This window comes from Ostrea edulis, chromosome 6 (genome assembly GCF_947568905.1).
Source record: "Ostrea edulis chromosome 6, xbOstEdul1.1, whole genome shotgun sequence".
Classification (NCBI taxonomy): Eukaryota; Metazoa; Mollusca; class Bivalvia; order Ostreida; family Ostreidae; genus Ostrea; species Ostrea edulis.
Window position 1 is genome coordinate 84682760 of NC_079169.1, and position 27676 is coordinate 84710435.

A 27676-nucleotide genomic window follows, 5' to 3' on the forward strand; every position below is an offset into this window, starting at 1 on the left:
TTAGACAAGAGAGCTAAAACGCAAACTTCCGACAAGACCATGTGTAATTATGTAAATACCTCGACATTTATCTTTGTTCCGAATAATTTGTTGATTACCTGTAGGTATTTCCCTGATCAATATTAGCCCTCAGAGGACAGTAGCTTCTATATGCTAGAATTCTTTACAGGAGGAGCGTTAAATATTCATGCTAAGGTAAAGATGTACCTGTACAAAGGGGCATTGAAATCAATACATGGTCTGCTGGAGGAAGTTTCTTAATGCATCCTCGTTACTGGAGAGTACAGGTAAGTATTTTTTCTGCATAAACTATCCTGTCGCAATCTCTAGGAATTTGAATTTATAATCCTGAATCCAGAACGTGTAAAGATGTAAATAGATGAGAGAATGCTGGTTTTAAGGAGTCTGGAACATGTTCTCTAGAGTTTTTTTTTCATATTTGGGATTATTCTCATAGTGGTGGATTCTCTGTACGATTGGCTTCAGTAAAAGAAAGCTAGCTTAACTTAAAGTTATCATAGATAACTCAAAGGGCTCATTGTTAAATTAACAGAGCAGGTGTTTTTTTGCAGGATCCAATACTTCAAAAACCCCAAAAAGGTGTTTTTTGTTGCTGTTGCTTTAATAATAAACGTATTTCAATATAACACCATATTTTCTGCGATCAACCTTTACACTGATAAACGTTTGGGTGGATAATCTTGTGTTGAATATTTTGATGTCTGTTGGTTTTTCATATGTCACATGTTTTCTTCAGAGTTTACGTAACCATGTCCAAGCGTACCTCGAGGTTTAGCACATGGAACACGCTTACTACTAAATCGGGTCCATACCGAAAAAAGAATGGCAGTATCGCGTACAGAGCAAAACGTCCTCTGGTTAGACCCCGACATCCGGGACGTCAACAGCAGCCGACACGGTACCCAGTGACCAAAAACCAAAAGGGTCTCTTAGAGCTGAAACTTGGTCACTACCACTTGACAGATTTTCCGAAAGACGTTTTGAATTTCACAGGTCTACAACACCTTGAACTATCCCATAATGCTATTCAAGAAATTCCAGGGGCTATCGGTAGAATGCGAAGATTGAAAGTTCTCTATCTGCAAGATAACAAAATACTTCGCTTGCCTGAAACTCTTTCTAACTGTATTCATTTGGAGGATATCAATTTGACAAAAAATGAACTGTCGTCTCTTCCCCAAAACATCGGAGCATTAAAAGCGTTGCAATCTCTTCGGCTTGGTGAGAACCGGTTTGAGACCCTACCACATGATATCAGTCTTCTTGGGAACCTAAGAACCCTCGATCTCCATGGCAACCATTTGTGGTATTTGCCTTTTGCCCTATCACTGTTGACCAAACTCCACTATCTGAACCTTGCAGACAACAAGTTTGAGCACCTACCTCTTCCTGTCTGCCATATCGTTTCACTGAAAGCTCTTCAGCTTCGAGGTAATGGTCTTTCAAACTTGCCACCAGACTTCGATTCGCTGAAACAACTTAAAGAGGTAAATCTGAGTTTTAACAAACTTCAAATGATACCATCTAGTGTAACGAATCTCCATGAACTAAAATATCTTAATCTCGCGGGAAATAAAATCCGCCATGTTTCGCACCACTTTGCCACTATTGCAAAACTGAGGGTGCTGCATTTGCAAGGAAATGAAATAGAACATTTTGCAGAAGGATTTGTACACATGCGCTATTTGAATGTGTCCGAAAACCGACTATACGCGCTGTCAATTGGACGGATGAAAAAGCTGCAGCATTTAAATGCGAGTTTCAATCAAATGGACAACATTCCGGCTGGCTTGTTCTCATGTCAAAGATTAGAAGCATTAAAATTAAACGGGAACAAACTACAAGTTATCCCCCATGAAATCATACAACTTCAGAAATTGCGAGTATTAGATCTAGGGAACAATGAACTGACATGTTTTCCTCAAGTCATCGACAAAATGGTTAAACTAGATTATTTCAATGTTCGAGGAAACTTCATTAAGCAAAGAGAAGGGTCACCCAAGCAGGTCTGGCCTCAGAGTTTTTCAGTGACTGTAAAGAAAGACAAGGTTTCACCAAGAACGGGTAAATCGCCACTCGCAAATCAAAAACCTAAACCGGCATTGTCTGGGAGCAGTCGATTTGCCCAGAAGAAGCCAAGACATGTACAATCACAACACTTAGATGAACTACTGCAAAATGGGTTTTCTCTCCGCCATATTCAAAATGGACACGATTCTGTGATGCACCACTATGGAAGAGATGACGAAACAGATAGACAACCAACAAGACACATTGTCGACAGACATGATACTAGGCTGGTGGCAGAAAGACCGGGTCCATCTGCTGGAAGAGAGGCCAAGCACAAGATAGAGCTCAAAGATGGCTACAGCACTTTCAGATCAACAGAAACTGATTTTCAACTCCTGGGAATATGCAATCAAGTTGAAATGTTGCTCAACAAACAGCTTCTTCAGCCTACAACGTAAACAATATACATAGTGGTGGTGAAAGTGATGAAAAATCACCACAATCTTGGCATCATCTTAAAAAATGAAACCGATCGAGTGTATGAAATATTTTTTTTTTTTTTACATGATCATTCAATGGTATGCAATAAGACTCTCAAGTTAAAAAGGCATTGCATGTTCTACCCCTCATGTTCACTACAAATGGACTTCTTCACTTCTTCCGGTTTTTGGAGGTAATGCTTCTTAAAGGTTTCCATGCATCACAAACATTTTGTAACTTTATTGCTATGTGGTTGCAATTTGACATTCAATGCCTTGGTGAAATATATGACAGAAAATCATAGTATGGAATTTTCTATTTCAAGTCAATGTACATGTAGAATATAGACTGTAGACTACTTCTATTATAACATAGACATTGTATTTGGCAAAATTGCTGCACCATGTCAATTTGCTAGAACAGAAAGTAGTACTCACTACACACAGTAAAAACAGTTATAGTGAAGCTCTAGGGTCAGCGAGAAACAGTTTGTAATAACCAAACTTCCTTATATCCAATAACATTATCACTATTTTCTTATCACTGAAGCTCTAGGGCCAGCCAGAAACAGTTTGTAATAACCAAACTTCCTTATATCCAATAACATTATCACTATTTTCTTATCACTGAAGCTCTAGGGCCAGCCAGAAACAGTTTGTAATAACCAAACTTCCTTATATCCAATAACATCACTATTTTCTTATCACTCTGTAATAAGCATGATTTCATTTTAAACATGTTCGTAAAAAGCATGTTGTACTGTACACTTGTATAAATCGATGATAAATAGATAAACATGAGACTTGATTTCATGAGAATTTCAAAGACTTCTCACAAAGTATTTCCTCTCATAAAACAAGAAATATACAGTAAATTCAGATCTTCAAATTTCTCCTCTTCAAATGGCAGTTCAGGTTTTATCAGTGCCAGGTATGAGGTCTAACACTGTACTGAAATGGTCTTTTAATAAATCACAGAACATCAAGACGACAGATTTTACGTATTTACTTTTCTATTAATTCAGTAAGACAAATAACATTGACAATTGAAATGGATCTATGTTGATATATTCATTCTGTTCCACAAGAGTGTTCATTGCACCATCACAAAATGTACAGTATTCTTTTACATCAGCATTATGGAATTGCATTAAGTCATATTCTCTTAGTTAACAGAATTCTATGATTGAAACATCTTCGCATGCAAAGGTTAAATTTGCTTGCTTTTGTCTTGTCGACCACTTGGCTTGCGAAGATGTGATTTAAGATGAAACATCTATTACTGAAAATAAATGACTTCATTAACACGAGACTTTATTTCTGCAATCTTTCCTTGTCGAATTTATCTGTGAGACATTCATTTCTCGAACATTCAATTTGTTCATTATTACAGATCTAAAATTATTCACAAAACCTATGTGCATGCCAAGGAAACATCATGCATTTCTGCAGAAATAAAGTTCCCATGATAATGTGAATACAAACTTTTATGCAAGAATACATTTTGTGTTCATGAATTGATCTCTAATCAAATCTAGAAATCTATTGTCGTATGAAGCAAAATGAGAGGCGATGTGTTTAAAATAAATCAGTAAAAGAAATGAAGAGTTTTGTTCATGTTTTTCACCGCACCACGTTTTTTTTAAAGTTTAAAGATAAACTTCACTTGAAATACATGTAAATTACACAATGAAAAGGACGGAATGTTTCACAGTAAAAATTCTACAGCTACTAATGCAAAGGGTAGACAACCCCAACATCCATTTTCTTACAAATGTGTTGTACATAGAAGAGTTACCAAGCATTACATGTATACTTACAACCATATATGTACAACTAATCTCAAAGGAAATTCCATACATGTAGAAATAATCCGAGGTAACATGACCACAACATAAAGCTTCTAAAGGGAGACTGTTGCTATGAAATTTATCTAAACATGGTGGATTCCACAGTTAGCAAGTAAATGGATCATACAAATTAAACACTTTAACAATTGAACTAATGCAGCAATAACTGCACCACAACTGACAAATACAACCCTGTTTATGACAATGTAGTCCAATTCATCATACTGAAGGACTGCTGAAATGAACCATAACAAAATCTAAATAAAAAAGCAGGGACACATTCCTAGTTCATCCTGCAGTCACTTACTGAAAGGGTACTTAGTTTAGCATATTTAAAATTTGGTGCAGTTGGAGACGATGCACTGTTTAGCATAATCATGATTTAGCGCTTCGTCTATACATGTATATGATAATGGATAAATAGAGAATTTCACACTCTAGCGCTACCATGAATTAGCACTTTTGCTTCACCACCAAAGCTGCTAAAATTTGAATCCCACTAAAATAAAAACACATACAGTATTTTCAAGGCATCACATTTTCCTGACCGAAGAAAAAAAAAGTGTCCCTGGAGTCTTGACTTTGTGGTTTAATGGTCGTTCACTGGGTGATTTCAATTCATGTCCATCACAATAACGACAAAAATCAGTCTCCATGAAAATTAGTCATTCTACAGCATATCGCTCTTTTTGCGTCACCCTTATTTTGTTTCTGCTAGATACATAAATACCGTAAACAATAGGTATTAAACGAATTTCCTGATTGTAAACAAATTACTGAGCGAAATCTGTGTATGGAGAGATAGGTAAGATTCGTGATAAAAACTAGTTTATTATAAAAGTGATTATTTAGGCTGTGGGTTAGGTACGCGTTTTTCCATGTCCAACATAATGCGTGGGGGGAAAATACACAGTAATCGAATATGATATATATCATATCAAATATTTATGACTATATACGTGGGGGAAATTTACGCACTTATTACTTATTAAGTGACCGCGTAATTAGTGTAAATTTCCCCCACGCATGAATAACCACTTTTACAGTAGATACTGTGACTGGGTAAAAAAATCTGAGATCACAACATGATTACTTTTCGCCTTATCGATAAAGTACAGCATATTATCTTCTGTTTGAATACTAGTAATAAATACATTATATTGTATTAATTCTCACAGGTATTCCTTAAAGAAAATAACTAACAACACAATGACATCAACAGCATAAATAACACAGGCTTAAATTAGTCACATTATCATACAGCCATTTGCATGTCTGCATAATTGTAAAAGTTCTCAATCTGCTTCTCTGCTTCGGAGCGGCTTTCAGAACAGAAAAAGTCACAGATTTGTTCCTGCTGGAACACATTCAATGCTGCATGGAGAGTCTCTACACAGCTGTCTCCATTAAATTCCAACCCTATAACAGATCCTACAAAACAGACAAATGAGACCAAGTCAGTGATAATTTGATGGTGATGAGTGATCTCTATATTTGGTAAGGATGTAATAAGACTACAACCCATTACTGGGCCATCACAGTAGTTTTTGTACAGGGACTTTTAATTGGGTAAATCAATGTTATTTGGGGGGGAAAATTGAGTTTACTGTCTTTTTCATCCAAATGAAATTTAAAACATAAGAATAACAAAACAGCAGTTTTATTTAGTTCTTGACTATTGATTGACCCCCCCCCCCTCCCCATCAGTTAACATTGTATAATTTTTTTTCCATTTTTCAAATGTATTTGGGAAATTTTGTTCAAAATATTGGAAAAGGGTGAATTTTTGTCATGGGGAATGGGTCCGATATTCAGTCTAACTTTGAGGGGAGTGACCGCCCTACTCAACCCATTGAATTCTCAAACCTCACTTAAAAATAATGTCATTGAAAACATATTCCATATCATAAGAAGTCCTTAAACCAAATGGAAGACTTAAAAAGTACCTCTTTGAACAAATGGAGAATAATTTTCTGTTCCAAACACTCGTAAAGCATCATTAGGCTCCATGGTCACATCTCGCGTTTGTACTAATACAATGGTTGGCTGGAAAACAAACAAGATGTGTTTATGAAACACAAATGCCCCCGATGATGGCCAATTCCGAAGATGACCAAGGTCACAAGGGCAAATATCTTGGTACTAGTAGAAAGATCTTGTCAAAAGAAATGCGCATGTACAATATGAAAGCTCTAATATTTACCATTTAGAAGTTATGACCAATGTAAAAAAAAATTAAAAGTAGGTCAAATGTCAAGGTCAAAAGGTTTAAAACCAACGGAAAGGTCTTGTCACAAGGAATACTCATGTGAAATATCAAAGCTCTATCATTTACTGTTCAAAAGTTATTAGCAAGGTTAAAGTTTTTAAAAAGTAGGTCAATCTCCAAGGTCAAGGTCACGGGGTCAAAAATGTTGGTACCCACGGAAAGGTCTTGTCACAAGGAATACTCATATGAGAAATCAAAACTCTATCACTTACTGTTCAAAAGTTATTAGCAAGGTTAAAGTTTTCAAAAAGTAGGTCAAACTCCAAGGTCAAGGTCACAGGGTCAAAAATGTTGGTACCCAAGGAAAGATCTTGTCACAAGGAATACTCATGTGAAATATCAAAGCTCTATCACTTATTGTTCAAAAGTTATTAGCAAGGTTAAAGTTTCAGACAGAATGACAGACAGGACAAAAACAATATGCCCCCCAGATCTTCGATTTCGGGGGCATAAAAATAATGAAGAAATAAATTTCATTTTTTAATATATGAAGTTATGAACCATGATGCTTTACACCATCATACTTAATGAAGCGCATCAGTGCTTCCTGAAAAATATGCAGGTGTGAAGTGTCACAGTTCATACCCTTATGTATTTTTAAGAAAAAAAATTATATTCTATAAATCATTTTACTTTCTTTTCCAAGCCATTAAGAAGGGCATACTATATATATATATATATATAATATATATATATATATATATATCTATATCTGTATTCATATGCACATTGTTTACAACTGCAGCACATTCATGAGGAAATGGTTATCATTATAATTTGTAAAGCTATCATAGGCAAAAACATTAGAAATGTAAATATATGAAAATGAATCACAGAAATACAGCTTGATGGGGAATACTGGTTTACAACATAAAAACAAAAATACATCCATGGATTTTCTTCAGCTGAGAATAAGCAGATTTACAATACATTTGATGTGTGAATTTTTATTTGACTGACTGAGAAAAAAACTCACGTGGTTTTCAAGCAGCTTATCAATAAATTGGCGTGCCCTGGTAGTGTTGGTGTTCTTGCCATCATTGAAGAAGACGACCAGACATGACTGGAAGTAAAACATCATACATCACAATCTATTTCATCACTACAATATAAATGTATTTATTAAAGGTTTTAATAAATGTGTTCGTGTTTATTTATACCTGTAATTTATTGGGTAGTCTAATTGTTACCGTGTCAGGTGACATCTAAATATTCATTACACGGATTTTAACTGACCACCGTCAGTGAGTGGAATTTTGAAACCATTCGAAAGCTCTTTTTAGTGCAGATAACTTATGCCCTATCCACTTGCCCTTGCTTTACTCGAGTACTTTGATTTATCATTAAAAATTGTTTTATTTTGTAGGAAGGAAGAAAATACTGTGTGAAGAATTGTTTATGTATATCAGTGGTTTTGCAATAAGTAAACTGCACTTTCAGAGCACTTCATATCCTAACCTACGTGTTTGTGGTTATTTCATAAATTATTTATGTTCGCTTGAGTAGAACGAATAAGATCATAAGTGAACTTTTCTAATTATTTATGTTCGCTTGAGTAGAACGAATAAGATCATAAGTGAACTTTTCTAATTATTTATGTTCGCTTGAGTAGAACGAATAAGATCATAAGTGAACTTTTCTAATTATTTATGTTCGCTTGAGTAGAACGAATAAGATCATAAGTGAACTTTTCTAATACTAGGGAATGGTGTTCAGATCACTTTTTCAGCAAATTTTACAAAGAAAAAAAACAAATTATATAAATCCTATACTTTAGTACACTCTGTATTACTTAAAAAAAAACAAGAGACCCAGGGGCCACATCAATCACCTGAGTCAACCTTGACCACATATTTACAGATTTTCTCTATATATTTGCATTTAAAACTTTGAACCCTATTGTGGTCCAAACCTACCCCTAGAGGCCCTGACTTTTACAAACTTAAATCTGCACTATGTCAGGAACCTTACATGTAAATGTAAACTACTCTGGCCAAATAGTTCTTCAGAAGATTTTTAAAGGCTTTCTGTATATATTTGTATGTAAAACCTTTAGTTTGAACCCCTATTGTGGCCCCGCCCTTCCCTCAGGGGACATGATTGTAACAATCTTGAATCTTTGTCAGGAAGCTTTCATGTAAATTTGTACTTTGTAACTGTACACTTTTAGGTCCAGTGGTTCTTGAAAAGATTTCCCCTATATATTTGAATGTAAAACTTTGATCCCCTATTGTTGCCCCATCCTACCCCTTGGGGTCATGATTTTAGCAAATCGGGCCCAGTGTTAATGGTACTACACTGTTTACTAACCTCATCTGAGGGTTTCCTCCTCGGGCCCAGTGTTAATGGTACTACACTGTTTACTAACCTCATCTGAGGGTTTCCTCCTCGGGCCCAGTGTTAATGGTACTACACTGTCCTTTTGAGATGTGGATATCGTCATTGACTGAAACTGCTCCGTATCGGGTTGAGGTACAAAGTCGTCAACTTTTGAGTCCTAAAATAATAAAATATTTTCCTTCACATATATTGACTTCAAACAGAAGAAAAAAAATTGCATCAACTTTTTCCAGTCACAATCAATATTGAGCAGAGTTATTTCCCTTCTCTCAAAGACTAATCAATTAAATGTATGATATAGATGTATTCAATCAGACACTTCATATTCTATGTACAGTAAAACACACTTACAGCGAGCACGCTTACTATAAATTCACACTTACAGCGAAGTGATTCAGATTCCTTGTTGTTTTAAAATATACTGTAAGCTTAATAAGGGATATAACAAATTATGTTTATGACAAATCAAATTGTTCATCCCCAGCACTTCACTGTTAATGTGTTTTACTGTATGCTAGTAAACAAATTTAAGCCTTGTAGCTTGATTACAATGTAAATATTATAAACAATTGGAACATTGTCATGACAACAGTCCTATAACCTCTGATAGGTGGGAATAATGTTGTTCGTCTGGATCCTGAGAAAAGTCATGGATAGTTCCCCAGTTATTGCTGAATACACTCAGACCTGCCATCTTGAACTGCACTGAAAACATCAAAATTGTTGCCAAGATTTATTACATACCATATGTGTGTGTGTGTGGGGTGACTGGGTATTTAAACATTTTGTTGTTGTAACAACAGTAGAATTGTTTTGTAACTTATGAAATATATATATATATATCCAAATGTGAAAAATTGTTTCAGTGTCCGGTAATCAATAGGTAAAATATTAAATAAAATATGACAACACGTTGTAAAACGCTAGCGCTTTCATTTTTAAACATTTTATATATATATAGATAGATAGATAATAATTATACATGTACTATTATTCAAAGTACAGGTATGAAGCTATCAGTGTATCTACACTAAAGAAATTACAGGTAAAGTTAGTACTAATGTATGGATTGCATGGATAGATATTCACTGAATTAGGACATCCCACTCAACACAGGAATAGATAAATGTCAAGACTTCATGAAACTTCTCTACTTTTGAGGTGCTTACTTTTCAGTTCAGGATAATGGTACTGGTAGCAGGCAAACTTCATACCAGAGGATGCCTCAATAATGGGCTGAGTGTTGCAGCAGAGAAACATATCCACCTTACTGCAGTCCCTGGTCCGGAATTGCTGACAGGCAGCTATCACTCGACAGCTTTTACAATCCCGGATAAACACACTGCAATTAGACATTATGATTTATTGCTCTTGAGTCATTCCAGTGCTTTTGTGCATTTTATAAAAATCGATGTGTTTGATTTGCCTTTGGAGATGTTTGCCACTGCACATTTTTGCTTTATTACAGAAAGTGTTCATAAAAAAAGGACAGGTATTTTTGTTGAAGAAAAAATCAATGTATTTACAAGGTTTGGCACATTCAACCAGATATAAGTCATTTACCCAATGCATAATTTCACATTAAACATGGTTTATTTGAATGTGAGAAGATGTAATCGGATTATAACAATATATCAAGTACGTGTATAAATAAAAACCAATAAATAGATTTTACCATTAAAAGAGTGCTCTTTGCCCATGGCATGACAATGTTTCAAGTCAAAAATGATAACCAATTTTTTCATACCATAAATCAATATCTATAACCTTTCTCTCACAAGACTTAGTGAAATAGCATCTGAAATTGACAACTCGCTACAAAACGATATCTATCATCCCTCATCGGTTCATTTGCTCTGGTCTTTCAAACATGATTCCAATTACTAATACATGTTTCTAATAAATTTGATAACCTTATTGAAAAAATGAATGATGATCAATGAGAACTTGTTAATGTGCCCCATCTCAGATAACCACAACTCTAATATTGCATATACCATGTACATGATGATGAAGCATCAAATCAACATAAACTCAAATAATTGAATATATCTTTATTTATTTGAAGATATCATCAATTCAATTATTGCACACAATGATTGAATAAATGCGTGCATTAAATCAATTGATGAGAGCAAGAATTGATTTGATGCGTGCATTAAATCAATTGATGAGAGTAGTAATTGACTCCATGTGCGTATCAATTCAATTATTGCTCTCATCAGTTCAATTGATGAGCACATTAATTTAGTGGAATTACTGCTCATAAAATTTATCTGGAGTTTGGTATAAATGATTTGATGATCTCTTTAATTCAATACGGGGCTTTTGAGATATGGATCCACTCGACTTTTATCGCACGTTGAACGTCATTTGTAGGGCATGTCACTTCCGGATTACTATAACAACTAAGTAAACAAGCATGGGATTCTTCAATTGCTATTAAATTCCTGCATTTAAATGCTATCTTTGAAAGAAATGAATTACTACAACCATTTTATAGCAAAATGCATTTGATTAAAATATGCGAGTTGGCAAGGGAAATAAATTTAGGGAATATCTTGAGGATATCGGTAAAACCTCATGCTTTGCATCCAATGATACGCGTCTAAATGCACCTTTTCCCCTCCATCTAATTCACACTCAGGTACTAAGCACCAATATTGACTTGGATCGTCATTATGGGTCTGCGCATAGCTCTTTACGGACCGTCTCCTAGCTAAACATCATTTGTATCGTTGTCAACTTTGCCCTACAATTGGTTATTATCATGTGACCGTGGTGTGTAAACGTCAATTATAATCGGTTCCGGCACATCCCGAAAGTTCCGTATTGAAGATATCTTTCATTATTTACAAACCCTTTTGTATAAGGAATTAATTTAATGCATACATCAATTCTTTTAAAGAGAGAAAAACAATTAACATATCACATGTGTAATCACATGTAGAATTGAAGATATATCTCTAACTATATAGTTGCTTTCTCTAAAAGAATCATTGTGCGCATCAAACGAATAATTCAATTGAAGAGAGCAATAGTTGAATTATTCCATGAATTAATTGAATTGATGCACACATTAACTGATTTATTACTCTCTTCAACTACATTCTAGCATGCATCAATTCAATTATTGATATCATCAATTCATTTAAAGAGAGCAACAATTCAATTATAGCACTCTTGAATTTGCCAGAATAATTAATGCTATCAACAATTTAATTAATGCGCGCAATGATTAAAAATTGAAGATATCAACTATTTGATGAGATCTTTAATTGAATTGTTGCGTGCATCAACTAAATTGATGATATCTTCAAATAATTAAAGATATCTTCAATTATATGAGTTTATGTTAATTTGGCGCTCCATACATGACTTGTATATTCAGTATGACATTATTTTGAGTTTATGTTAATTTGGCGCTCATGACTTGTATATTCAGTATGACATTATAGTGTAACTTTCATCATAATTGGGTATGTTTTTTAATCTAAAGTAGTTTATCAATTTTGAATTTTTTTTATTGAAAATGATGTGGACATGCTTGTGTATTCATTTGCATACAGCTACTAATTAAGTTATGTCCCTGGATACAAAAATTCAATGAAATAAACTTTCAATAATAAACTATGGTACAATCCTGGAGCTGGTTGTATTAACAACACTTTAAATTTAATGTGACATTAAGCCTAATGCTACATTAATTTCTTAATAATCCATTAGTTAATGTACACATTAAAGTTTGTTGTACAAAAGCCTCATTAAAGTCACATTAGCTAAGACGCCTTTAAGAAATTTTAATGTCGCATTAAACATAGGAATTTCCCATAATGCAATGTTTGTAAACATCTACACATCTGTTCTATTTACATTAGAGACTTATATACATTAACATGTAACAATTTTCTACAGCCAAAATGACCAAAGAAAATACAAGTGACTCGCGATAACTCGAAGTTCAAGGGACCTTGATAAAACTTCCGAGTGATTGAGAGATTGAAAGTTGAATGAAATCCGGAAATCAAAAATCATACCATTATAGTTAAGAATTTACATTGACCAAAGTGCATATTTACAACATTCTGCCATTGTTTTGACATGTCCTTCATATTTTTAGGTAATTGACTTGATTTCAACAGCATGGAACTTTATCTTGCATAGATAAAAAGATTTTTTAAAGTTTATGTATTTATTTTTCTTTGTTAAGACAGACATACATATACATATTTCGCGTACATGATGAAGATTCACAGTCGCTAATTACACGGTGCACAATCGTCACAATTTCCAGTCACTTTACACAAAGCACAAAATCTAATAAATAGTGATGTTTCCTTGCCATGTCTCTAAATTGCAATCTCAAAATTACTGTCTCAATGTCAAGTCCAAACCAGTCGTAAATTTTACCTATAGTTGAATCATATAACAAATACAAAGCGGTGGTGGAGGGTTCGATTAACTATCCACCCCACGAGGAAACACAGGCGATGTGTCACCTATATAAACACCTCATTAACACGGCCATGCCAGCCCTGGGCATTTACTGGTATCCACGTAAGGTCGAAGAGGAACTAATTATACCATGGAGTGATGGTGTGTATATGCTACCACCACTTTGAGAGATTGAGAGTGAAAATTAATGGAATATGTATTACGGGACCGTGATTCCCTTTGAGAGATTGAACCTTTGAGAGATCGAATATCGAGAGAGCGAACGTTCGAGAGATCAAGAGTAAATTTGCTTAGTTATATTGAGAGAAAAATCGGGACAATGATTTCAGATCAAGAGAGAGCCATCGAGAGTCACCTGTAATTTCAAATCTAGCAGGAATTGCAGAGTTTTTTTTAACTCAAGTGAAATACAACTGCTGACCGATCTAGTCAAAAATAACATTAATTTAATCAAATGGTAAGCTGTCAAACAATGAAAAAAAGAAAAGGGTTAGGGACAACATTACCACAAAGATCAACGCATTGGGAGTAACCAATTGAAGTGTGAAGGAAGTCAGAACAAAATGGGTTAATATGCATGAAAGCAAAAAAGGAGTTTGATACTAGGAAAATTTCTCACAGAAAAACTGGGGGGAGGACCAATTCCCACACCCATTCATCAGTCAGAAAAAAAAAAATGTAGACAGACCTCTATAAGGACTCACGAACTTTTAATGGAATAATAGATAGATTTGAGACCCAAGCACCTGATAAATTACTGTATTACTTAACATGTTTTAAACTAGATAAGAATCACATTAATTATTGATATACTATTATATAGTGATATCCCTGATCCCACCTCTGGTAATATCCAGGGGTCCGTGTTTGCCCAGCTCTTTATTTTGTATTGCTTATAGGAGTTATGATATTGATCACTGTTCGTTATCTTCTCCTTTCATACTGACAACATGTGTTTTAATCATTAAACTGTTCCTATTTATTTCAATAAACTCTGAAACCAACATCCTTTCTTCGCTTGAATCACGAAAAAAAAATTAATTTCTGAGAACAGATTTGTACCACTTCAAAAACTTACCTTGTTTTAACAGGTCCAAGAAAAATATTACAATCTACACAATCATCTATATTTATGGCGGCTATGTAATCAAATACATAAATGTTGCAGTTCTGAAAAAGGAAACATCAAGCTAACATTTATAACTACAAAATATGGATTTTTACAAACAAAAAATACATATCTAAAGACAAATATTGAAGTTACATAAAAGTATAGAGAGAAATTTAATATAACTATATGAGACTTCATAATATTAATGTTCGTTCAAGAAAAATCGAATTTTCTGGTAAAAATAAGCTACCTTGCAATTCTGGATGACAAACTGCTGACCACTGACTTGTCCGGGTACTCTCCCTAATGTTGAATCTGATTGATTCTCAATCATGTAGTCCTTCACATTTATCTCCCTTCTCTTGTCCCTAGGTAAGGAGGAAAACCATGTTATTTTTTGGGACAAAAAAATGTGTAATAGTGACTTTCAATAAGAAATTGTTCCAACCAAGGCTGCTTTCCACAGTGCTGCTGGTGTTGACCATACTGAAACATGCATTGCCAAATGGCAATTTTGAGAAAGCAGTGAGATTGCCAGGTGTGCAACATTAATGGAAAACAAGATAATTTAAGTCTTTGGATTAATGGGCATACACTGAAATTCATGTCAACTTTAAAAAAACTTTCTTGAAAATATATAGCAGTGAAATTTTTTAAAACCTTTTTCCTCCATTGGTAAAAAAGTATGGACAAAATATAATGTTGATCTTTAATAAAAAAATCAATGACATCAATTTTTAATCTTAATATTCAAACTTTTACACTCAGTCAGTGCAATAATCAATACAACTCAAATTATTCTCCTTTATTTCTTTTCAAGACTGGTAACTCACAAAATGATGGGGGACATATATGATATGGACAAACTTGCATTTATATAAGTATAGTTTAGGTATCAAATTTGATAGTTTAAAAGGAATATTACGAGTTATGTCAATTTCTAAAATTTCACATAATTTTCAAGGTCTTGTTTTAAAATTTAAAATGGAACTAAAAAACGTGGGGGTTCGAGATCAAATCTTTAAATTACTGGTAAAAATACTGAATTTTTATACAAAATTTCGAGTTAATCAATTTAAACTTTTTAAAGAATCGGTGTTCTGTTTTGAAAAATATACCAACCAAATTTAATAAATGACAACATTTGAACTAGTTCCAAGTCTGAGCTTGCTGCAGAACTCTAGCTGGACAGATCTGCTCTGTCCCACTATTTTTTCAGAGAGCTAAAGTTCTGCAGCCAAGTCTCACCTACTTGTATCATAAATCATAAAACTGAAATATATGTACGGGAGTATAAAAATAGAAGATATATTGGATGAAACAGAAACTATAATATCATGCAGATTTAGAACTTTTTGATTAATCAATCCTTCCACCACAAAATATAGTTCCTGTCAAACCCTTTCAAAATTTGAATTGACACAAAAATTTTCATTTAGACAGGTTTCAGTAATAGATGTGTAATATGTTTGCACCAATGGGATCAGTATTAAACCACTAAATACTTAGTTGTAGCATCCTGCACAGTTGTGCTCAAAAGCTCAGGAGCTAATTTCCTTAATAATGAAATTTATTGTAAAACTAATAGAATCTTCAAGTACACATGCTGCCATTTGGGAAAATTTAATATTTCTGCTCTTTAAAACTTCATCCAATCATGTTTGGTAATGCCGTTGGCTCCCTGTATCCAGCATCTTTTTCATGGACAGACTTGGATAACGTCTTTTCTATATGTTTTCTCTGAACTTTCACGATATACATGTTGTACATAGCACTTGAAAGTTTCCATTTTAGAATAAGATATTTCATATTACAATATCAGTGGGGTTTTTTTTGGGGGGGGGGGGGATAGTTTAGAATATCTAAAATTTTAGAGGCCGATTAGATGCTTTGCATTAAAATATCTTGTAGGATTTATGAAATTGATAACTGTGTTGCTTTCATTTCAAGAGAACTTGGAATCACTCCTTGTTTTCATTACGTTTACTCACATATATCAATGTAGAGAGACATGGCCTTTTGATTCCCAGTAACACATATTTAAATGTTTTGGTGATTATAATTCATGATCTTAAGCTTAAACTATACCAACAGAGAAACTGACAATATACAAACTTCAATCAAAAGAACTCATCTCAGCTTTTTTTGGATTGAATGAACTAAAAATGTTTTCTATTTCAAATTTTCATACTTCATAGTTGCCATCTCATTACATGTAATATACCTGGCCTTTTTTATACGAGCTCTCCATCTTTCACAGTAAATGTTCAAACAATTCATGATGTTGATTCAATCATGGAATATTGATTCAATCAATGTTTGTCATTGTTTATAATCAAGTATGTATAAGACAATCTGGTCCTTTTAGTTTCCACGTGAGGGTGTCAATATTATTGAATTCCTGTTGCTACATTTCACTGCAGCATAATGTCTGTTCAATAATTATGCTATAATTTGCTGCATCCTGATACAGTGTTCAAAGTCCATAAACAGAATTCCTGAAAATGGCATATACTTCCCATTTAGTTATTTCCATTGACTAATGAATTTCCTTTCCATCCTTAAAAACTACTCCACCAGCTGCCCACTTATTTTGAAGTACATATCATTCAAACTATGACCACCAAGCACAACATTGCATTTAGCTGATTTTCCTTGTCGCTTTACTTCCATATTGACCAAAACAATCCAATTTATTTCCACCATCAGAATTTGCGTGGAGGGTGGGTCACCATTAGAATTAATCTAGTATATCAGATTGTATTATATCTACAACAATATCACAGGGAAGCGTGCTGTCACATCTAAATATTGATCACGAGATCAAAGCCCAATCAATGAATGAGAATTTGATGATCAGTGAAGAAATGGTAGCTCTCACAACCTGTAAGCCTGTTATCAAAGGGGCATGAAATATTTACATCCGTTAACACCGAGGTTAGTGTTAGGGAACAGCAGCCTTATATTAGCATGAAACAATTTTGACCCAATATAGGAAACACACCCTCATGTTTTATGCAAATGAAAATGTCTTTTTATTCTTTTGAAATATTGAAAGTTGATCTCAAATAATTATGTCTATTTATAACTATATGCAAAGGGCTCATCTTTCTGCTCGTATAAAATATTAATCATGAATAGAATAGTAAAGTGGTAGAATATCAATACGCAAATGTAATTTTAATGCACATGAGCAACTGTAGAATTCAAATATGACTACATTTACTAATTGTTTGAATGTCTTAGTCTGTTGTCTTTCAATCAGGTTAATGTGTAATTTCTATGGAACTAAAGATAAACAGAAAACAAACATGTTACAATTCAGTCCAGCAGAAAATGCAGCCACACTAAACAATACAGGACATGCTTACAAGTCCTCATCTTAAAATTCAGTTTCACATGAAACAAAGCCTGATGGTGGCAGTAAATGAAAATCCATTAATAAGAGGTCAAGGTCAAAAGAAAGGTCAAGGTCTAAAAATTTGGGAGTAATAGTCATACTCTCAACACCAAAGTGTACTGAATATGAAGATCAAGCGAGGCCTCCACAACAGGTTTAACAAAAATGAACTTTTGTGGAATCATTTAATTTTGTGGGGTTTAATTTCTGTGGATTGTTGAGATTTTACAGTTTCGTTGGGATGTAATTTCTGTGGATGTTGAGATTTTACAGTTCCGTTTGGGTGCAATTTCTGTGGATGTTGAGATTTTACAGTTCCGTTGGAATGTAATTTCTGTGGATGTTGAGATTTTACAGTTCCGTTGGAATGTAATTTCTGTGGATGTTGAGATTTTACAGTTCCGTTTGGGTGTAATTTCTGTGGATGTTGAGATTTTACAGTTCCGTTTGGGTGTAATTTCTGTGGATTGTTGAGATTTTACAGTTCCGTTGGAATGTAATTTCTGTGGATGTTGAGATTTTACAGTTCCGTTGGAATGTAATTTCTGTGGATGTTGAGATTTTACAGTTCCGTTTGGGTGTAATTTCTGTGGATGTTGAGATTTTACAGTTCCGTTTGGGTGTAATTTCTGTGGATTGTTGAGATTTTACAGTTCCGTTGGAATGTAATTTCTGTGGATGTTGAGATTTTACAGTTTCGTTGGAATGTAATTTCTGTGGATTGTTGAGATTTTACAGTTCCGTTTGGGTGTAATTTCTGTGGATTATTGAGATTTTACAGTTTTGTTGGAAAGTAATTTCTGTGGATGTTGAGATTTTACAGTTCCATTGGAATGTAATTTCTGTGGATGTTGAGATTTTACAGTTCCGTTTGGGTGTAATTTCTGTGGATTGTTGAGATTTTACAGTTTCGTTGGGATGTAATTTCTGTGGATGTTGAGATTTTACAGTTCCGTTGGAATGTAATTTCTGTGGATGTTGAGATTTTACAGTTCCGTTGGAATGTAATTTCTGTGGATTGTTGAGATTTTACAGTTCCATTTGGGTGTAATTTCTGTGGATTGTTGAGATTTTACAGTTCCGTTGGAATGTAATTTCTGTGGATGTTGAGATTTTACAGTTCCGTTGGAATGTAATTTCTGTAGATGTTGAGATTTTACAGTTCCGTTGGAATGTAATTTCTGTGGATGTTGAGATTTTACAGTTCCGTTTGGGTGTAATTTCTGTGTATTGTTGAGATTTTACAGTTTTGTTGGGGTGTAATTTCTGTGGATGTTGAGATTTTACAGTTTTGTTGGGGTGTAATTTCTGTGGATGTTGAGATTTTACAGTTCCGTTGGGATGTAATTTCTGTGGATATTGAGATTTTACAGTTCCGTTTGGGTGTAATTTCTGTGGATTGTTGAGATTTTCCGTTTGGGTGTAATTTCGTGGATATGGTCTCTGCACATTGAAACATTATATAGATTATGTATTTTGATTTAGTTTTGAATTTCTTGGGATAGGGGCTCACAAGAAATCCAAGAAAATATTCCACAGTAAACGCAAAATTCAGTTATGCAAAGTCAAGGTCATATGGAAGGTCACGATCAGAAAATTGGGTTTTAGTTATTATGCTCTTAACAAAACATATTTGTGTATGAAATTTGATAAAACTAGAACTGTCCTAATGGGACTAATACCCCCCGCGGGGCATATAAGATGATGGGAAATATTTAATGTAAGCACATTGGATATTTTCACATTATCTAGAGGGCAATCAATGTGAATGCAGAAGTGCATATTCTACAGTACAGCAGTACATGAAATATTAATGAAAATAGAAGATGCACAACTACATTATATATATAAGATGAGAATAAAGTTTGAATCAAATCTGTTCAACGGTATTAGAATTAAACTCTGGACAAAGTGCGCAACCCCCAAAATGAAAAGAAAATGTGCGTAACTTCTATAACTGTTAAAATATTTCAATGAAAATAGGAGATGCACAACTACATAATATATAGAAGATGTGCATAAAGTTTGAATGAAATATGTCCAGCAGTATTAGAAATAAACTTCGGACAAATTGCGTCTACGGACAAACAGACGGACAAAGTGATTCCAGTATACCCCCCCAAACTTTGTTTGCGGGGGGTATAACTATTTTCTATAATTTATTCAGAAATGAGCTACACACAAAATGGGATTGAAAGATGGAGGACAGACATGACGGATTGTGGAATACATTGCAGAAAATAAATTATTTTACTAATAAAGAAGATTCTGTATAACAGATTATTTTTTTTTTGGCATATCACAAATTTTGTGAAAATATGCCAAAACAATATTATTTTTTATTTGCTTAGTTCTTTGTTTGCGATTCTCCAAGTCGAATTTTAAAGTTACAAATTAATTGACAGGTTTCAGTTTGTACAGAACAGACATTACTGTTACGTGTGTTAACATTCAACAAGTTAACAGGTGAGTGTACAGAGTGATATCGCCTGGCCTCCGTTTAAGATAATTAGTACTATACACCTGAGGTGGTGAGTTTCTACTCACTGAGTTACTCGTATCTGTGAGATATGGTACACAATTCCTGTAAATTTTATGCGAATTCAATTGTTTGCGATTCAAAAATACTTGCAAAGAAAGCGAAAAAAAAACATTATACGGTATATATTTTCATTCAAAACTAACCAAAAATTATTTTGGAGGCACTAGACTAAGAATAGCGGAGCCAACCATCTAAAAAGAGTCAACCATCAAAAACGTTCCATATACGATTTCAAATTGAAGTATCACCAATATTGTTTGACATGAGAAAAAACACTGCATGGACAACAATGAATTCATACCAAACCTGGTAAAAAGGCTGATAGGTACAATTCAAATAGTACTCTGATGCTGAGTTTAAAAATGATTCAATGGGCTTTATAAAGATTTAGTAGACACATATAAAAAAAATATACAAATATGGCTCAAATAGAACAGTATACTGTTAATTTTTGGGTTGAAGCCTGTTTATGTACAATCACTGACGTCAATGCAAACTTGTGTGGCTCCAGGATTGAGAATCAAACCCAGGTCCTCCCATTTGCAAAGTGAACGTCCTTACTGCTAATCCACTAATGCAACTAGTCCTCATAACTTTCTATTCAAGCCATGGCAGCAGTGTCATAAATGAAAACCATAGGCTGCTTCTCATGATGTTGAGGTGTTGGAGCCTCAAGTACAGTAGCAAAGAACTGGAGTTTTAGCATACAACATTAAGAGAAAAATAAAACCCTTCAAAATGCAAATTCATGATTGACAGATTGCTTTAATCAACTGAGCTAACCAGATAAGTCAACTCCAAGGGGTAAAGAAAATGTTTCTGATTTTATGTTTTCCATCCACGAGGTACCCTGATATGTGACAATGTGTTATTGATAATTGGAGGGAGAAAATATTAATCAGGGAGCAGAAAATGGACATACACTCACAAACAATCTGACTGCACACTACCGGGAACTGAATGACAAAGACATTACAAAAACTGACAACACACTTCCTAATTAAATCATTAAAACAATTAAGTATGCTCAGATTTCTGTTTTCTGACTCATTCAAGTGAAGAGTCTAATTTGATACTTTTCAAAAACTCAATTGCATATGTATACACCTTTCTCTTCATCTCACAGACAGTGCAGTATGAGAGGTCACTTCATTCTGTAGCATTGATTTGTAACTTAGAAGTATACGTACTTAGGCCTTCGGATGAGAACCACAGAAACATACACATGACAAGGAAGAAACAGCTAAGAGTTTTCCCTGTCCTAAACAAATATTGAATGTTTGCTACTACAGAAAATCAACTTACATGAAAGATGATTGCACTTGACCTTGTTCTGAAAGATTTCTGCTGTGAACAAAAGTTAAAAAAAAAAAAAGAGCTCAAAATACACGTCCTCGAGAACAATGTGTCCTTTATTCGATGAACTGTATCAGTACATCTTTATATGTAACTACTTTTTCCCCATGCAAGAAATATCAACTTACTATCGTCCTCTACCAAGGGCAAATTACTAGGGCAAAACATGCAAAATATTGGTGTGTGTGTGTGTGTGTGGGGGGGGGGGGGGGGGGTCTATCATTAAGGGTCTATAACTCTAATAAAATGTTATTGGTCAGCACAAATTCAAAGTATGGATCCTTATTTCATGTGCACAGGCAAAATTTCAGTATGGACTTTATTCCAGTTGAAAAAGGTCTAGAAAAATGTGAGGAAATATGGGGCTCAAGGTCCATAACTCTGTTAAGATGTACATGTAGTTGCTCAACAAAACTCAATCTTGATTATATAGAACACATAATTCTGCTAAAAATTTAGCATGACACAGTAGAAAATGTGCAGAAAACTTCAAAGATTGTGTCCAAGAGCCAATATCTTTGCTATCCAAGGGATATCTTTAGTTACAACAGGTGATTGAAAAATTTCGCGTGTGCTTTGATGGTTTTCTCGTTTACTTAACTCTGATAGCAATAAGCATTTTCTTGGATGTTTAATTTAGATACAATTTTTCCTACCCAAGTAAAAGTGCTTTAATGTGAAAGAGTATCCTTTCAGATACTTGATTAAAATTACTGCATCTAGTTCTTTGCATTATAAGTTGCTTACGGTTTTCTGTTATTAGTCTAAAAACAGGAGTCCTACAGTGATTAGTCCGTGCGTCCATCCACGCATTAACAATTTTCTGGACTTTATAAGGCTATCTCTGTAGATATTAAATTGAAAATTTATACATAAAATTATATCTACGGTTTACAGATCCAGTTTGAGTTTGAACTCTCTTAACCTACTTTTGAAAGAGTTGTAGACCTTGAACTTAGCAAATAAGGGCCACAAAGAGGGGTCCTTTTGTGATGCTCGCCATCACAATTATACCTAGTTCACCCACAAATTGCTCATTACTAAGCTCCCTACTGTACAGATAACATAGCATCCACCACACACCCACTTAATACAGCTGAACATAAATCAGGACTCACAGCAAATCCATTACTTACCAGGTAATTATATAGAAACAGTCATTTAATAACCTCCTGGCTACTTATTAGTAAAAACCCAATGCAATCTTTTATGCTTGGCAAATTTTGGATAATAAATTTCTAAAATTTCACCTTTAGGATATAGTATAAGACAAAGGCTTATTAATGAGCTTGTCTGAAAACTGAGATGCAGGCACACCAGTGAGCTTTTCTAATCAAATATGTCCATCATCATTTGCAAATCTGTAATGTAATGGAAGCGAAACATGGATACCCAGTTAATTGATTAGCAATGATAATGAGATAGGTATGAAGTCCCAGGTAAACATATATGTGCTATCCATGCCTTGATGCAGTGTTGTACATAAAATTCTAACAAAGAACTCGAGTATTCAGAGGAACACATGATGCCTGCGATGACATCATTTATCATGGTTCATCAGAATTTTTCAGAGAGGGTTGTAAATGCCTAGGATTTCCCAGAGGAGGTGAAAATTTCTAAACTGTCGAGGACTTTACATGCATATTGATTTCTATATGAAATTGATTTTGAAAAATGCCCCAAAATGCACATTGATAATATAATACACTTTTCAGTGAGGTTGGGGTTGTGAGCATATAACATACATGGGATCATTCAAACCTGGATCTCTCACTCACAAAGCAAGTGGCCTACCAACTGAGCTACAATGGGGGTTCTCCCTCTGTAATTCTATTTACTTTTCATGTCAGATCTTTTAACTGTTCCTCTTTCTATAAATTTATACCTGATTTATGCATAAAGAATTTTGTTAGCTTTATATATGTACTATGAACTGGTTCCTACTTCTGTATTGATAGCTCTCAAACTGTCAACACAAACTAGGACAACCATCTAAGTAGTAGAAGAGTGTCATTTACTTTGACCTTAACATCATGGAACAGTTAGGTTAGAATGGAAAACAAACCTGTTAACTAGACTGACTGGAGGATCTGTAAACACTCAGTAAGTTAATGATGCTAGCTAGCTGTGTGGGTGCTCTACTAACCGAACCATCAGAAAGACAGTATACCCAAGCCCAGGAACAATCTCCACCACATTTTGTCGAGATTTTCCACTCTGAAAATCTAATACTGAGACTTTTCCATTCCACCAGACCTTAAGATTCTTTTGTTGCATGCCTGGCAGAGAATCTGGGATTTAAGTCCCAATTTTGTGGATTCTCTGTCACTCCCAGCCATGTGAGTCTTCCATCAACTGTGTTACCTGGTTGACAAAACCAGTGGTGGATCCAGCACAGGTGCACCAGACATACCCACCCAATGACTCTCATATGATCAATTTTTTATACATTACCCCGGTAAGTTCAAAATACTAAAATACATGTATATATTTCTTATTTTGTAGAACTCAGTAGCTTTAAAGAGGGGGGGGGGGGGGGGGGGGGGGGGGGGGGGGGGGGGGGGGGGGGGGGGGCTATGTCCATGTCCCCTGGACTCCCATCAACACACTTCCAAGATGGTCCCAAGACAAGACCCCTAAGGAAATTCTTGACCTGCCACTGGCAACCCAACTCACATTGTATACTTATTATAAACATGTATATATAACAAACAAGATGTATCTTTAAATATTAAATAGGAGTGTAACAAAATATAGGTAACTTCATCTGCCACTTCCCCAGAGAATGCACATGTTTGGCACAAGATAGGAAGCAAAAACATAGAAATTCAAAATACTTCTAAACATCAAACTTCATTTGGACTGAAGTTTGAATAATCACAATCATGGTCTCATCAGACAATAATGCGGGAAAATTCCTTTGAAATTTCTCATTTAAGGATGTATACATGTGTAATTTTCACTTCTTCTGAGAGTCATTCCTCATCAACTGTGATCATTGATAGTACACCACCACTAAAACTACTAATACACATGATTTTGAACTTTATGACAGCATGCTTTGCAAAGAGTTGCTCTAATTTTCCCCAAATCTGGATCTCATGAGATTTTAAAAGCATGAAGCAAAAATCCAGACCAAGGCAGAATGGACATTTATGATCTTACGCATTAATAGATGAAATCACTTTATAGATAAGTTAATTTTCCCTCTTGTATAAACTTTATCTTAAATATTTTTAGCTAACGATTTAACCGATTTGCTTTCTCTAACAAACAACATGGAAAACCATGGATGGCCTTGCTCTTCTTGAGAGGTAAGAAAAGGTGCACTGCACATGGGTTTTCCGAAAACATATTAGTATTGAATTGTTGAATCCACACTTAAGTTATGTCCCCTGGCCATCCTCTTTGGAAAGAAAAAAAACAACAACATAGGATTCTCACAGTGGCCTTTGTAACTATTGGGTTAGTAACTTCATCATTTAATTCAAGAAACTGTTTGAATCTTTTATTTGGATTGCCCCATAGTGGGGTTACTCATAAATTTTAAAGAAATTTTCTGAAACAGCTGTGAATTTATTGCACCATGCACACACAAATGGTAGCAAGAAAAGTATAAATATTGTTGCATTCTGAACTTTGGATTGATTCCGCAAACGGACACAACTTAATTTACCATTTTGCAAATTGTGGATGGGTCATAGAACACATTGTAAGTTTAAGTGGTGAGGGAACTGAGACAGAATTAGATCATGCTGATTAACCAATCACAAACCAACAGCAAGCCCCTGTGTAGCCTATTATATTTCTAGTCAACGTTTTCTAATAAACTCTGCCGCCATATATATTATCATGCATCCAGCACATACTGACTTACCATTGTTTACACTCGATACCGGCTTTCACTTACCACGAATATTGCTTGGGCGCTTCTTCCACAAGTTCCTCATGATGGTGTGCTCGACCAAACCCGAGCTTTGTCAACAAACAACCCATTCTAATTCAATCAATACATATACTTCAGAGAAAAGAAAACCCAAATGGATCGGATATTTGAAGAAATATTGAACAGGTAAATTCAGGTAAATTTCAACCGGAAGTTAGAAAATAAGAATTTTGATCCCGAGGTATGTGGCCAAGGAATCCGCTTGAAACTCTGGGGCGGATCTAATCGATACCGATATCAGCATGATATTATATTTCATATCTACTTGACAAGAAAAGGATATAATGCTTATCAGGCCCTCGTAAATCGCAGTATCTGTGAAGGGTGGGGTAAAGTTATCTCAGTGTGATAACAGGCAAAGTAGTGCTGGTTCTGCATGAAGTGTGGATCATACCCCCTACCCACCTTACCCAACCCCACCCTCTCCTAGACCCAATGAAAAAATATAGAAATCTGAACCAAAAATTTATCCAACATATGTGATTTCCACATAGATCTATATCCACATATTCAATGTATAACGACCATATTTCATGTATAGGAAATCGATGGTGGGATTTTTTAAATCAGGGTATAATTTTGAAGGGTTCATCAAATGAAAGTAATCCATCATACGAACTTTCAAAATTTTGTTTACTGCTTGATTTCTTCCACCTAGAATTTTACATTGAAGTCTTTGGAAGGAGCATGTTTTAGTAAAGAAGTTTTATATATTTCATACAAATCTTTTGGTAATTGAAAATATGAAATGAAATTAATCATTTACCACATACATATTTTAAAAAAAAAGAAGATTTTTTCTTATTTTTACAAAGGGCAGACACTGTACCTCTTCAAAAAAAATGTTTCAAGTGCAAAAAGGTTTGTTTCAAATGATTTACCAGTCATGTGGATTTCATCTACTTCACTTTCAGCATTAACCTTTCATTATACAAATATGTTTTTTCATTAGGTCTAGAAAACGTACACAGTACTTCCGGTGCCTGTGTCTTTTTCCAACTTGTTAACATTAATGGAGGCGGATTCTACATATGTATGTTCATTCGAACACACAATCTGGCTTTAGTATGGTTTTTGACATTCCAGCACACGATCTGGCTTTAGTATGATTTTTGACATTCCAGCACACATTCTGGCTTATAGTATGGTTTTTGACATTCCAGCACACAATCTGGCTTAATATGATTTTTGACATTCCAGCACACGATTTAGCTTTAGTAAGATTTTTGACATTCCAGCACACGATCTGGCTTTAGTATGATTTTTAACATTCCAGCACACGATTTAGTTTTAGTATGGTTTTTGACATTCCAGCACACGATCTGGCCTTAGTATGATTTTTGACATTCCAGCACACAATCTGGCTTATAGTATGATTTTTGACATTCCAGCACACGATTTAGTTTTAGTATGGTTTTTGACATTCCAGCACACGATCTGGCCTTAGTATGATTTTTGACATTCCAGCACACAATCTGGCTTATAGTATGATTTTTGACATTCCAGCACACGATCTGGCTTTAGTAAGATTTTTGACATTCCAGCACACGATCTGGCCTTAGTATGATTTTTGACATTCAAGCACACGATCTGGCTTTAGTATGATTTTTGACATTCCAGCACACGATTTAGTTTTAGTAAGATTTTTGACATTCCAGCACACGATCTGGCTTTAGTATGATTTTTAACATTCCAGCACACGATTTAGTTTTAGTATGGTTTTTGACATTCCAGCACACGATCTGGCCTTAGTATGATTTTTGACATTCCAGCACACAATCTGGCTTATAGTATGATTTTTGACATTCCAGCACACGATTTAGTTTTAGTATGGTTTTTGACATTCCAGCACACGATCTGGCCTTAGTATGATTTTTGACATTCCAGCACACAATCT

General features: G+C 34.6%; 2 protein-coding genes across 4 annotated transcripts; one reads left to right on the plus strand and one right to left on the minus strand.

Annotated features, from left to right (window-relative positions):
* Positions 1–434: 434 nt before the first annotated feature.
* Positions 435–3076, plus strand: LOC125646800 (leucine-rich repeat-containing protein 1-like). Its single transcript, XM_048873333.2, has one exon. The coding sequence runs from the start codon at positions 738–740 to the stop codon at positions 2487–2489; it is 1752 nt and encodes a 583-aa protein (XP_048729290.1). The 5' UTR covers positions 435–737; the 3' UTR covers positions 2490–3076.
* Positions 3077–3499: 423 nt separating this feature from the next.
* LOC125646805 (protein XRP2-like) lies at positions 3500–25935 on the minus strand. Of its 3 annotated transcripts, none has more exons than XM_048873343.2 (9): positions 25744–25935; positions 14786–14903; positions 14503–14594; positions 10139–10311; positions 9571–9674; positions 8998–9126; positions 7606–7692; positions 6307–6406; positions 3500–5791 (listed from the first exon to the last, which is right to left on the minus strand). In XM_048873343.2, the coding sequence occupies exons 1-9, from the start codon at positions 25827–25829 to the stop codon at positions 5616–5618; spliced, it is 1065 nt and encodes a 354-aa protein (XP_048729300.1). In that variant the 5' UTR covers positions 25830–25935; the 3' UTR covers positions 3500–5615. The 3 variants fall into 3 exon arrangements, with proteins under 3 accessions (XP_048729300.1, XP_048729302.1, XP_048729301.1); XM_048873345.2 differs by having other exon boundaries at positions 25711–25822; XM_048873344.2 differs by lacking the exon at positions 25744–25935 and adding an exon at positions 16760–17466.
* Positions 25936–27676: the final 1741 nt, after the last annotated feature.

Excerpts from the sequence above, each read along its gene's own strand:
- LOC125646800 (XM_048873333.2), top strand. The coding sequence starts at position 738 with ATGTCACATGTTTTCTTCAGAGTTTACGTAACCATGTCCAAGCGTACC.
- LOC125646805 (XM_048873343.2), bottom strand. The coding sequence starts at position 25,829 with ATGGGTTGTTTGTTGACAAAGCTCGGGTTTGGTCGAGCACACCATCAT. Across the intron at positions 10,312-14,502 it reads CTTGGACCTGTTAAAACAAG|TGTGTTTATCCGGGATTGTA; the intron begins GTAAGTTTTTGA and ends GTCTAATTGCAG. Across the intron at positions 9,675-10,138 it reads CCATTATCCTGAACTGAAAA|TGCAGTTCAAGATGGCAGGT; the intron begins GTAAGCACCTCA and ends TGATGTTTTCAG.